The sequence below is a fragment of the Adelges cooleyi genome, unplaced genomic scaffold, assembly GCF_023614345.1.
Source record: "Adelges cooleyi isolate 19-005CV unplaced genomic scaffold, UGA_ACOO_1.1 ACOO_flye_CR_arks_rails_tigmint_CR_PRNA_2, whole genome shotgun sequence".
NCBI classification, from domain to species: Eukaryota; Metazoa; Arthropoda; class Insecta; order Hemiptera; family Adelgidae; genus Adelges; species Adelges cooleyi.
The window spans coordinates 9,325,388-9,336,177 of NW_026095860.1; the positions used below are offsets into that span (position 1 = coordinate 9,325,388).

At 28.0% G+C, this 10,790-nt stretch overlaps 4 protein-coding genes across 7 annotated transcripts; 1 reads left to right on the forward strand and 3 right to left on the reverse strand.

Moving 5' to 3' along the window:
* LOC126833179 (palmitoyltransferase ZDHHC3) lies at positions 1-3,416 on the forward strand. Its single transcript, XM_050564328.1, has 6 exons — positions 1-710; positions 766-951; positions 1,314-1,450; positions 2,188-2,272; positions 2,531-2,743; positions 3,027-3,416. The coding sequence occupies exons 1-6, from the start codon at positions 615-617 to the stop codon at positions 3,180-3,182; spliced, it is 873 nt and encodes a 290-aa protein (XP_050420285.1). The 5' UTR covers positions 1-614; the 3' UTR covers positions 3,183-3,416.
* A 171-nt stretch (positions 3,417-3,587) lies between these two features.
* Positions 3,588-4,218, reverse strand: LOC126833185 (uncharacterized). Its single transcript, XM_050564338.1, has 2 exons — positions 4,095-4,218; positions 3,588-3,842 (listed from the first exon to the last, which is right to left on the reverse strand). Exons 1-2 carry the CDS (start codon positions 4,098-4,100, stop codon positions 3,615-3,617), a joined length of 234 nt encoding a protein of 77 aa, XP_050420295.1. The 5' UTR covers positions 4,101-4,218; the 3' UTR covers positions 3,588-3,614.
* LOC126833178 (cytosolic Fe-S cluster assembly factor NUBP1 homolog) lies at positions 4,176-7,413 on the reverse strand. Of its 3 annotated transcripts, XR_007684904.1 has the most exons (9): positions 6,981-7,398; positions 6,447-6,551; positions 6,020-6,156; positions 5,886-5,954; positions 5,770-5,802; positions 5,261-5,351; positions 4,539-4,994; positions 4,364-4,464; positions 4,176-4,284 (listed from the first exon to the last, which is right to left on the reverse strand). XR_007684904.1 is itself a non-coding variant. In XM_050564326.1 (8 exons), exons 1-8 carry the CDS (start codon positions 7,000-7,002, stop codon positions 4,436-4,438), a joined length of 942 nt encoding a protein of 313 aa, XP_050420283.1. In that variant the 5' UTR covers positions 7,003-7,398; the 3' UTR covers positions 4,322-4,435. The 3 variants fall into 3 exon arrangements, 2 of the variants coding, with proteins under 2 accessions (XP_050420283.1, XP_050420284.1); XM_050564326.1 differs by lacking the exon at positions 4,176-4,284 and having other exon boundaries at positions 4,322-4,464; XM_050564327.1 differs by lacking the exons at positions 4,176-4,284; positions 6,020-6,156 and having other exon boundaries at positions 4,322-4,464; positions 6,981-7,413.
* A 1,257-nt stretch (positions 7,414-8,670) lies between these two features.
* Positions 8,671-10,780, reverse strand: LOC126833184 (protein FAM32A). 2 transcript variants are annotated; one of them, XM_050564337.1, is made up of 4 exons: positions 10,651-10,780; positions 10,470-10,570; positions 9,098-9,236; positions 8,671-9,033 (listed from the first exon to the last, which is right to left on the reverse strand). In XM_050564337.1, the coding sequence occupies exons 2-4, from the start codon at positions 10,532-10,534 to the stop codon at positions 8,911-8,913; spliced, it is 327 nt and encodes a 108-aa protein (XP_050420294.1). In that variant the 5' UTR covers positions 10,535-10,570; positions 10,651-10,780; the 3' UTR covers positions 8,671-8,910. The 2 variants fall into 2 exon arrangements, with proteins under 2 accessions (XP_050420294.1, XP_050420293.1); XM_050564336.1 differs by having other exon boundaries at positions 10,470-10,755.
* Between the last annotated feature and the right edge of the window lie 10 nt (positions 10,781-10,790).

Below are 10,790 nucleotides of genomic sequence, written 5' to 3' on the forward strand. Positions count from 1 at the left end.
TGCTAAAAAGTGACGAACAAAACATATATTATTTATAATAATGTGGTCATGATAACAATGTTTTCGATAGGAAGGAGACATGTTTATTATTTAGTTTTCTTCTCTTCTTAAAAACTAGAAAAAGTAGAAAGTCCCCTTACCGCATTTATTTATTTATCGTGGCTTCGAATTTAGATTATTGATGTGATCATATCAGTTAAGTAATAACCGTAGCTACCTGATTATGATGCTATCAATGTTTTCATTTCCTACATTTTCTGCTAAATGATAACATCGACTGACGAATGTTGACTGTTGAGACTTGAGTGTCATAAATTCATAATAGATAATAATAACTATTTTACATAACATAATAGCTATAATGAATCTTATTATTTACCAATTATTATCATTATGATAATAACGGTAATAAAATATACCAACGTAGTATTTAAATTTAAAATTTTAATTATTGATGATCCACTTCAAGCGGGTATTCTAATTTTGAATAGTTAATTTACTTGGATGAATTTCGATTTTCCTATTTAGTGTTATTCATTACTTGTATAAATTAAAACTCTAGTTTAATCATATATTAAGATGTATCCACCAACGTACAATGATACAAGAAAAAGATGATCATGGACATTAACGATCAAATGATAATTTATCCGAATAAAGGGGTCGATCCACATAATCGATGCTGTGGTGGATCCTTATGGTGTATACAAGTAATTTTTGTTTTCAATTTTACAAGATAAAGCATGTTAATTTTTTTTTTCCTAGGATATATGTGGGATTATATGTGCAATATTTACATGGTTATTGATACTGTATGCTGAGTTTGTTGTCACTTTTGTTACTCTTCTACCATGTCCATATCCAATTTTTCAATTTATAAATATGGTGATATTTCAAAGTTTAGCGTTCCTTGCTATGGCATCACATTTACGTACAATGTTCACTGATCCAGTAAGTAGAACTGTACATAATTATATAAAATACCATTTTAAACATTTTTATTGAAAATTTGAGATGTTTTTCATATTTATATGAGCTACCTTACTATGTCATAACAAAAAACTATTCAATAAAATGTATGCTAATAAAATAATACTGAACTCAAAATATAACTAATATTATGTGAAGTATAATTACAATGAATTCTATTAAAATCTTTTCTTTAGAATCTAATTTATAAAAATAATAAATAGTTATATGAATAAACAGTTAAATAAAAATATATTTTATTGTGACTCTATAGTTATATTAAATGTGTTTAAGAAATAAGCTACACTGTATTATGTTTTAAATATTTTTGTTGCAATTTTTAGGGTGCTGTACCTAAAGGAAATGCAACTAAGGAAATGATACAACATTTAGGATTACGTGAAGGTCAAGTCATATATAAATGTCCAAAATGCTGCTGTATTAAACCAACAAGAGCTCATCATTGTTCAGTTTGTCAAAGGTAAAAATGATTTAATTGAAATAAAAAATATCAAATGTTTTTTGTTTTCATTTTCATTACAAGAACAAAAATATGTCGTAATTAGTAAAAATGTGGGTAAAAAAAATATTATTTTTATGGAATAATAATTTTTAATGAGTTAAAAAAAATCCTTGATTTTATGCATGGACAAATTTATTAGGCTTGAGCCAATATTAATTTTCCTGATATCTGATATTTTAAGCCGATTAATTTCTGATACCGATTATTCTATCATAAAACATAAGCCAACACTAATAAAAACCGGTATATCGGGCCTATTAATTTGATATCCTATACTACATCCGATATGAATTATGTGACATCAAATAATATGGTCTTTTTGTGACAAAACTAACGGTACCCCTGTTAGTTTTGTCGTTTTAGTTTTAAATTTTTTTTTGAGAATTATGAGCGAGATATAGGATATCAGATCGTGCTGATACTCAGCCCTAAAACTTATTAAAGCATTTTTGAGCAAATTACTCGGATAGAATTTACTAAAAATTCAACCTATTCTAAATACATCTTTAATCAAGATATCCAGCCTAAGGCTAAAGTTGGTTTTAAATGATAATATTCAATTTTACCTTTTATATGTACAGATTGTATCATACTTATTGAAAATTTAACATTTTTAATGGTTATTACAACTTGTGACTAGAACCTATTTTGCCAAGTTATGAATAATTTTAGTATGATGTAAAATATTTTTTTAGATGTATTCGAAAAATGGATCATCATTGTCCTTGGGTTAACAATTGTGTTGGAGAAAAAAACCAAAAATTCTTCGTACTTTTTACGGTAATTTAAATTTTCTTGACAAAAAAATCAGCATTATGCTTATTTCACACATTACGCTTATGGTAAGCATGGTTTTTATATGCCGCATATGAATTTGGGACAGACATGCCTTATATATGGATCATAACAAACGAGTGTATCCTGTATTATGCACTTAAACCTGAAAACACTTAAATATCATATTTTCTTACGCTACATGTGTGAAATGGGCCTTAAAATATTCTTCATTGTATAATGTTTTAATTTTTATACTTCCAGTTGTACATTGCTGCTATGTCTTTGCACGCATTATACTTATGTGTCAGCCAATTTGTTTGGTGTCTACATTCCGAGTGGAAGCAATGTTCTTGGTATACTCCTCCTGCTACAGTAGTATTTTTAATATTTTTAGGGTTTGAAGCATTACTATTTGCAATTTTCACTATGGTCATGTTTGTCACGCAACTTCAGGCCATATGCTCTGACGAAACGGTATGTACTTGTTATCTCGATAAAAAAGTTCTTTTTACTACAATATGCAATTTTATAAATGTTGAAAACATTTTTGATTTAGATAAATACAATATAATAAAAGAACATAATATTTACTTTCTTTATCAAGGCAACAACCACAGACGGGGTTAAAACCTTTATTATTAACTAACTGTTACTAAAGTCTAAACCATGAAAAATATTTCCTTAAAATAGTTTGAATAATCAAGCATGTTACACATACTGTTTTATATGAATTGATAGTTAATATTTTTTCCTTTAGGGTATTGAACAATTGAAAAAAGAAGAAGCACGATGGATGAAGAAATCAAAATGGAAAAGTTTACAATCAGTATTTGGTAGGGTATCAGTCACATGGCTTTCGCCGTTTTCTCGACCGGCACCTAAAATAAAAGTAGATAACTATCTACACGTCTAGTATAACACTGAAGAGCAGTACAATTTTGCTAAGAACTATGAACTCTTTAACATAGTTTTATTTTAAAATCTCATAATTTTGTATTATTTTACATTACAACTAGTGGACTTGAATAAATAAAATCAAGCAAATCCTTTTTTTATACTAAATGACAAACTATATTTATATGTCAGAAAGTGTTTTTTTTTAATTGTATAAAAACAATTATTTTTTAATCTCTCAAAATGGAGTTATAACATATTTTCTCTTAAATTATAGTTCTATTCATTATAGTGGTAAGGTTTTGGAAAATTATTTTTATGTTAAAAAAATATATACTTTTATACTATTTTTATATTTCCTTAAAGTATTTTTTTTGTTATTTTAATTTTATTACTAAAAAAAATGTCTTATTATCGAAAAAAAAAACAAAATTACAGCATATTTATTGATTTAGTCAAAGTTGAAACGTCTTTTACCATCAAATCTATAACCGTAAGCTGGTGAATTTTTAGCGTCTACAAGAGCTGGATTTCTGTATTTATAAAATGAGCCATGACCATGAGGAGACCTGGATGCTCCGTTACTGACTCCATATGCTTCTCTTGGATAGAACGCTTCAAATTTTGCTCCAAGCACAGTATATACGCATATCATCACTAAAATCAATTTAACCTGAAACTGTTTTGGAATGTAAACAATAAAAATAGTTTAAATCTCTGCAGATTGATTGATGAAACCAAAATTGTATTCAACCTTAGCTCACACTAGATATACTTAAGTTAAGTTTCGCTTAGAACAATAAATCCTGACGATTCTGTTTTAATATACAACACCTGACTACTCATTGAAATTGAAATAGTTTCATATGAGAGTTAATGTATTAATTTGAATAAATTTATTAATAATAAATATCAGACATATTTTATTTACCTTCATGTTGAGTGTAATGTCTCAAAGTAAACTCCAATGTTATAATAAAATTACACTGTAGTTTCATTGTATACATATATATTCATTGTATGTACTATTGATTAAAAAGTAACAGGCCGTGTTCTACTCCATACACCAAATGAATAACACAACATCACTGCTAATTCACTTTCTCTTAGGTGACCATGAACTAAAATAGTGGGATGGGTTCCATTACAAAAATTCAATTTAAACATTATATTATCTTTAACATTTATTTTTTATCATATAAGAAATTCGCTTGATAATTTAAACAAATTTTAAACGCCAACATAATTTATCACTTTGATATTAGTAATTATTCAAATTATTTGTAAACTTCTTGTTATATCTGAAACAAAGTACAAAATAATATTTTGATTAAATAAAATAGTAGTAATAATGAGATATTTTTTTGTTTATTACTTTCTACAATTAATTGTATGGCTTTAACAGTTGGAGATTCGGTATGGTTCTGTAGGAAATTAACCCCTTCATCACAGCATCGACCTAATGTTGGGTCAAACGGAACTGAACCAAGAAACGATACTCCCATATCGAGTGCCATTTGAGCTGCACCACCAGTGTTTTTCGGAAATATTTCAGACGTAACTTTGCATTTAGGACAAACAAAAGTCGACATGTTTTCTACAACACCCAATACGGGTAGGCCAACTTTTTTAGCAAAATCTAATTCTTTGCGAACATCTAACAGCGATACTTCTTGAGGTGTAGTTACGACAATTGCCGAAAAATTGTCAGTACATTTGAGGAACTGTGCTAGCGACAGATGTTCGTCAGATGTTCCTGGCGGCGTATCAACAATCAAATAATCTAATATGTCACCCCAATCCACTTCGGTCAGAAATTGTTTAATCATGGCTGAAAAATAGTGTTATAATTGTGACTAAATTATAGATAAATATACAATATAACTTATGCAACAAGTGTTATTAAATTATATTGTATAAATAAGTGTACAGAATTGCTGTTTGTCTTGAACCCATTAATTCTTAATAATTTATCAAATTACTCATATTTTGTAGTCGAAGTCACTCTTCAAACTTACTAATATTTTCTATATTTTTTTAATTACAAAAGTGTTAAATACTTAAATCGTTCAGTAGTAAGAAAGTAAATAATAATACCATTTTTCTTTGGCCCTCTCCAAATAACTGCATCGTCTTTATCTTCCAGCAAAAATCCAACAGACATAATGGATAAGTTTTCTTCAACAAACTTTGAGAAAAACATTTTTTTAGTTAATTCATAAATGTTTAAACTATATAAAAATAGCTCCAGTGTCATCACTATGGGCAGTTTTTTAATTTCAATTATGTAAACTTGATTTATAACATTTCACTTGTATTACGTATAAGGTATATTTTTTTTTTAAGAGCACTTTTTACAGTGCATACAACTAATTTTTAAAGAATTAAACAGTTTAAAGAAAAAAGTTGTCTTTAAACTGTCATTAATTTAATTTTGAAAATTGAAGGCGTATGAAAAACCCTTACTCTTTCAAAAAAAAAAAACAGCCAAATCTGATAACTCTAGAGAGGCGTCTTCACTTCTCGTAAAGCATGTATTTAAGTAAAAAACATACCCAGCGCCTTAAGTCAAATTATACAACATTAATTAATAAATTTAACATTACCACTGGTGACAATCCTGATCCACTTTGATGTACCTAATAACATTTATAGAATTATTTTAACTATATTATATTTCATCTGCAAATGGTAACTAAAACATATAACATTAAATACACACTTTTTCATCTTGAACGCCAAAGACACATGGAAGGGAAGGTCCACAAATGTCAACATCTAACACACCGACCTTTAGAGAAAAAATATATACAATATTATAATTTTGTTTATAAGAAAAAGTTCATTGTAGGTTACATTTAGTTGTTCGTTTTCACTTGCTATTACTCGAGCCAGCAAAGAAGTAAAAGTGCTTTTACCAACTCCACCTTTTCCAGACAGCACTAAGATCTTATTTTTTATCGAGGACATTCGATACTTCAGTACCTCTAGTGCTAAAAACAATAACTTCAAATTCAATCGATATTCAATATTTTATATCAATAAAACAGATACAGTGTTTATATTTTATTTTATACTCAATCATTTAATTTTTACATGAATCTACCTTTATTCCTAACTGCTACTTTTTACTCTTATTTTTTTCAAATAGCTGAACTCGCTTTTATACATACACCGTACTTGATACATTTATCAATATTCTCATTACATTTTTTTAATCTCTGTTCAAACTCCAACAAAGATTTTCAGTGTCAAACTAAAAAATATATTTCAACATACTTACCAGGATCAGGAGTTTGAGTAACTCCAGATGCACATATATTCTGATTTGGACATCCTTGGCACGCAGAAGCTTTACCAGCAGATGTGCTCTCTGTACCAGGGCAATCTAAAACATAGTATATAATATAATACTTTTCAATGCACTTACATTTTCTTCGGAAAATATGAAGGACACAGAGGAAGAACGGTAGTAGTCCATTTATGAATATTTTAGAGTATAAGGAAAACAATGTTCATGAATTCCTCTCTCTCTTACATAAGAACAAAACAAATTACATTTAGTGCTATTCTAATAAAAAAATGTATTTATTTAAACAATCTATTGACATAAATAAAAAAAATGAATGGCAAATGTTAAAACTATTTGAAAATAAAAATGTTCATAAATGGACTACTACCGTTCTTCCCCTGTGCCCTTCATATGCATATACTATTGTGAATTAAATTTGTTTTAAAAGATACCTTGTACATTTGTAAATTAGTTTTGTTTTTGTTATTATTATTAGTACCAAATTAAATAATACTGTACACTTACGACTTGGCACATTAGGATCCATGGTTCAGAAATTCGATTTTTAGAAAAACATACCTTAATTCACTTCTATTTCTTTATCTATAATTATTTAAGTAAGTACAATTCAACTGCAATTTCAAAACTTACCTAACATGGGTTAGTATTAAATATAAAAAAAAAGTAATATTTTTAATCTTATAAAAAAGACAAAACAAATTAACAAATATTATAGTTTGTGTTAATACTATAGAATAACCAGAAGGGAAACCTAGGCCGGGACTGATAAGTTTCCGACGTTGTTTTTGCCGATTACGTATAGTTTTCACGCTTTTTCCTGGAATTACCCATGGTCCATTATTGTCAATCCACAGAATAATTAATAATTTGTTATTCTGTGACCAAACTATTATAGTTCGACCAATAAAACAATACGGCAATCGGGCTTTTTCGGCGGCTCGTAATTTTTTTAAAGTTTCCCTTCTGGTTATATAGTAATAGGAAAATAACCTGAGGACTGATAATAAATGTTATTATCAATTGTAATGGCCGCAACAAGTTTTTAATTGTAGGAACATTTAATTTGCCTTTTGGAACTATTATGTCTCAGCCGGCGTACATGAAAAATGGCGAGTGGAGACCCAACGACCAACTCTCATTTCTTAACTCCAAGTAATGAAATCCATACAGATGTCGTGAACAACGTGATAGATTTATTACACGAAAATAACCTTGGTAAACGATTTATTATGAATTTGTGGGAATCGTCAACTAAACTGTTTGAATAGTATACAAATAACATTATTTTCATTAATAAACTTCTTCTTAATTTACTATTTGAATTGAAATTTATATTATTATAATGGATTTAAAAAATAAACGAAAAAAAATTAAAACTTATTTTTGCATTTTATCTTGCTAGTAGACTGTAAATAGGTTGTCCAGTAGTAGCTTCTGATAACAAATAGGTATAAATGTCTAGCAATATAGCTTCAAAGAGAGAGGTTGAAACCTAATATTTTTAGCAGGCAGCAAAAATTAAAATAATACTTAGCGTCCAATATGGAAAGAAATAAAATTCCTGTATTTGTAATCAATCAATACTGTTATAGTTATGGTCTAATATTTTATATTAGCTTCAATTTTCATTTAATACATGCTTCACTTTAAGCAGATGTTATGTGTGAGAAAGGGGAGGAAATTAACGGAAGTAAAAAAAAAAAAATTAACAAACAACATTATACTTGTATTCCTAACAATACAATGTCATAGTGGTTAAGACATAAAAACTGATTCCATCTTGTATTTGATTAAAAATTCCTACCCACTGTACATCACAGATTTTCTACCACTGTTATAACACAAGCTTTTACTTATTAGCTAGAAGAAAGCATTTGAAACTCTAACATAATTAAAAAATATTATAACCGTTTGCTAAGTATACCAATATATTACCAAAATATAAAGTAAAAGGTAAAATAAATTATTATTAGTCATGATTTTTTAAAAACTTTATAGATATAATGTAATATTGGCTAGTCCAGCGGTTCTCAAAATGTAAGCACTAGTGTCTTTACAGGCATGCTACCACGGAATATAACCTGGTATAACAATTTTTACTTTTTTATGATTATTCATGCTTTGACTTAGGGAAGAGCGTCTTGAGAAAACCTCAGTTACAACAGGGGCACCGAGAAACAAACAATTTTAGGAATCACAGGACTATTCATTTAATATTAATAAAAATTAAAAAAAACTGTATAAATCAAATGTTTAATAAGATAACTACTATACTTCTATACAAAAATTATGATGAAATCTTAATTTGATGTTAAGTTAATTTTTATTACAAAAATTGGAAATAAAAAAAATATATAAATATTAGAGGCAACTTTACATATTTATATATATACAAATATCTTAGAATATTACATTGTCATATTGTTTGTCATATTTATTTAGTCCAACTGACTTTAGGTATATCAAAGTGTTCAGTAAGGCTATCAAGGTGTCTATTAAACTCTTCAACTCTTTGTTTATGTGTCATAGATGCCACTTTCATAATTTTTTCTTTTTGCTATAAAACAAATATTAATTAAAATCATCAGTTATAAAACAAATATCATTAATTCTATGCTTACTAATTTTTCCTGTTGTTTCATAAAAGCTAACTCGGCTTTGGTTGGAGGTACATAATGCTCTTTTGTTTTGACTTCTTCAGCTTTTAATGCTTTATTAATTTTCTCCATTTCTTTTTCCTTATTGTTCTTCTTTTTTTTCCTGTTTCAAACAATTGTTTCACTTATTTATTTTATGAGGTATTGTTGTTTAATTAAGTAGAAAAAATCGTCCAACTGATAAAGCATCAAGGATTTTGATAAATAATATTTATTAATAAAAATAGTGAAATATTCTTGTCTTCCAAAGATCTTACATTATACAGCTATTTTAATAAAAAAGTAACAACAAATTTGAAATCTACCTTTAAAACTCTAAAAAAGGAGCAAAATGCATATTAGTTAACATAAGTCAATAGTAATAGGCTCGGATTTTTAGTATCTTGGTGTTTATTTGTTAAATATTTGCTTTTTTGCTATTTGTCTTACTTTGGAATAAAGTGCTCTTTCATTTTATAGAATTTTTCTATATAAATAATTTGAAAAAAAGCCATACCTACCTAAAAACTTAATTATAGTATTGGTAATTACTTATTGTTTCTAAACATTTGATTTGTATATAGTTATCACCAAACTTCCTTTCGGTATAAAATGTATTTTATTTTAAATTGGATTTAAAAATTAAAAAATGTAAGAAACCTATCTTTATTGAACTTTTTGAAAAATTAAAATCTGTATCCAGATTCCTTATTGCATTGGTAGATCAATTAATACAATGAACAAAATATACATCTAAATTCCCATGTTAGATAGACAGAGATGGGAATAATTGGTATCCTAAAAAATATATTTTATGTACCTACTCGCACCGAAGAAATAATTTCAAATAGATATATTAAGCAGCCTATTCGAGATTAAACAATGACTAATGACCATGTATAGCCACTGATAAGCGTTATATAGGAAAAATTAGTGACTAAATAAATAACGTACATGTTTTCCATTTATTTAATTTTTTACTCCCCCCAACCCCCTCTATATAAGCATATCTTATGCAAGGTGGAGGCGGACCACATTGTTTCACAATGCTCTAGAAATTGAACTCAGTAGTTCTGTGAACTGAGTTTGACACCTTATACAACTCTACCGCACACATTGACAAATGTACTTTAAAAAATCATCATCATCAAGCTTAACGGGCCTTTAAGGTTTAATGCTGCCATTATGAGATGATGGCTTCTAGACAGATTCGCTGTCCGGGACGGGTCATCAGTCCGTCGCTGGAGATGGCGGTTCCTTTTTAACTTATACGTAAATAGAAATATCTACTTTAATAACAAATGTTTCTACCTAGGCATTATGGTTTCCATTAAAGTTATTGAGAAGCATTACTCACTTTTTAATTCCAGAATCACATTTTAACCTTAACCGTCCGCCTGATGCTACCTCGTATTCCGACATCGCTTATACAATTTTAAGGTAACCTTTTCTTAATAACTGGAATAAAATTAAATTGGTCATCAAATGGTTAAATAATACGTTACATAGCAAGAAAGTGTAATATATGGGCGTTATACCGTTTACAATATCGGAATTGGTAAATAAGTAAATTTTGTGATATCTACAAATTTAGCTTAGTAGTTTAGTACTTCTTAATGTAGTTCTTTTGTTTATTTACATTACGATTTACGTTCTTTGGCAATATTTGAGAATCGTG

Coding starts and splice junctions, on each gene's coding strand:
- LOC126833179 (XM_050564328.1), top strand. CDS start 615: ATGATCATGGACATTAACGATCAAATGATAATTTATCCGAATAAAGGG. Junction 1,451..2,187: donor CATTGTTCAGTTTGTCAAAG/GTAAAAATGATT, acceptor ATATTTTTTTAG/ATGTATTCGAAAAATGGATC. Junction 2,273..2,530: donor AATTCTTCGTACTTTTTACG/GTAATTTAAATT, acceptor TTATACTTCCAG/TTGTACATTGCTGCTATGTC.
- LOC126833178 (XM_050564326.1), bottom strand. CDS start 7,002: ATGGATCCTAATGTGCCAAGTC. Junction 5,955..6,019: donor GTGAAAACGAACAACTAAAT/GTAACCTACAAT, acceptor TTTTCTCTAAAG/GTCGGTGTGTTAGATGTTGA. Junction 5,803..5,885: donor TTGGCGTTCAAGATGAAAAA/GTGTGTATTTAA, acceptor AAATGTTATTAG/GTACATCAAAGTGGATCAGG.
- LOC126833184 (XM_050564337.1), bottom strand. CDS start 10,534: ATGTCGGAATACGAGGTAGCATCAGGCGGACGGTTAAGGTTAAAATGT. Junction 9,237..10,469: donor TGTGATTCTGGAATTAAAAA/GTGAGTAATGCT, acceptor TGTTTGAAACAG/GAAAAAAAAGAAGAACAATA. Junction 9,034..9,097: donor TGAAACAACAGGAAAAATTA/GTAAGCATAGAA, acceptor TTTGTTTTATAG/CAAAAAGAAAAAATTATGAA.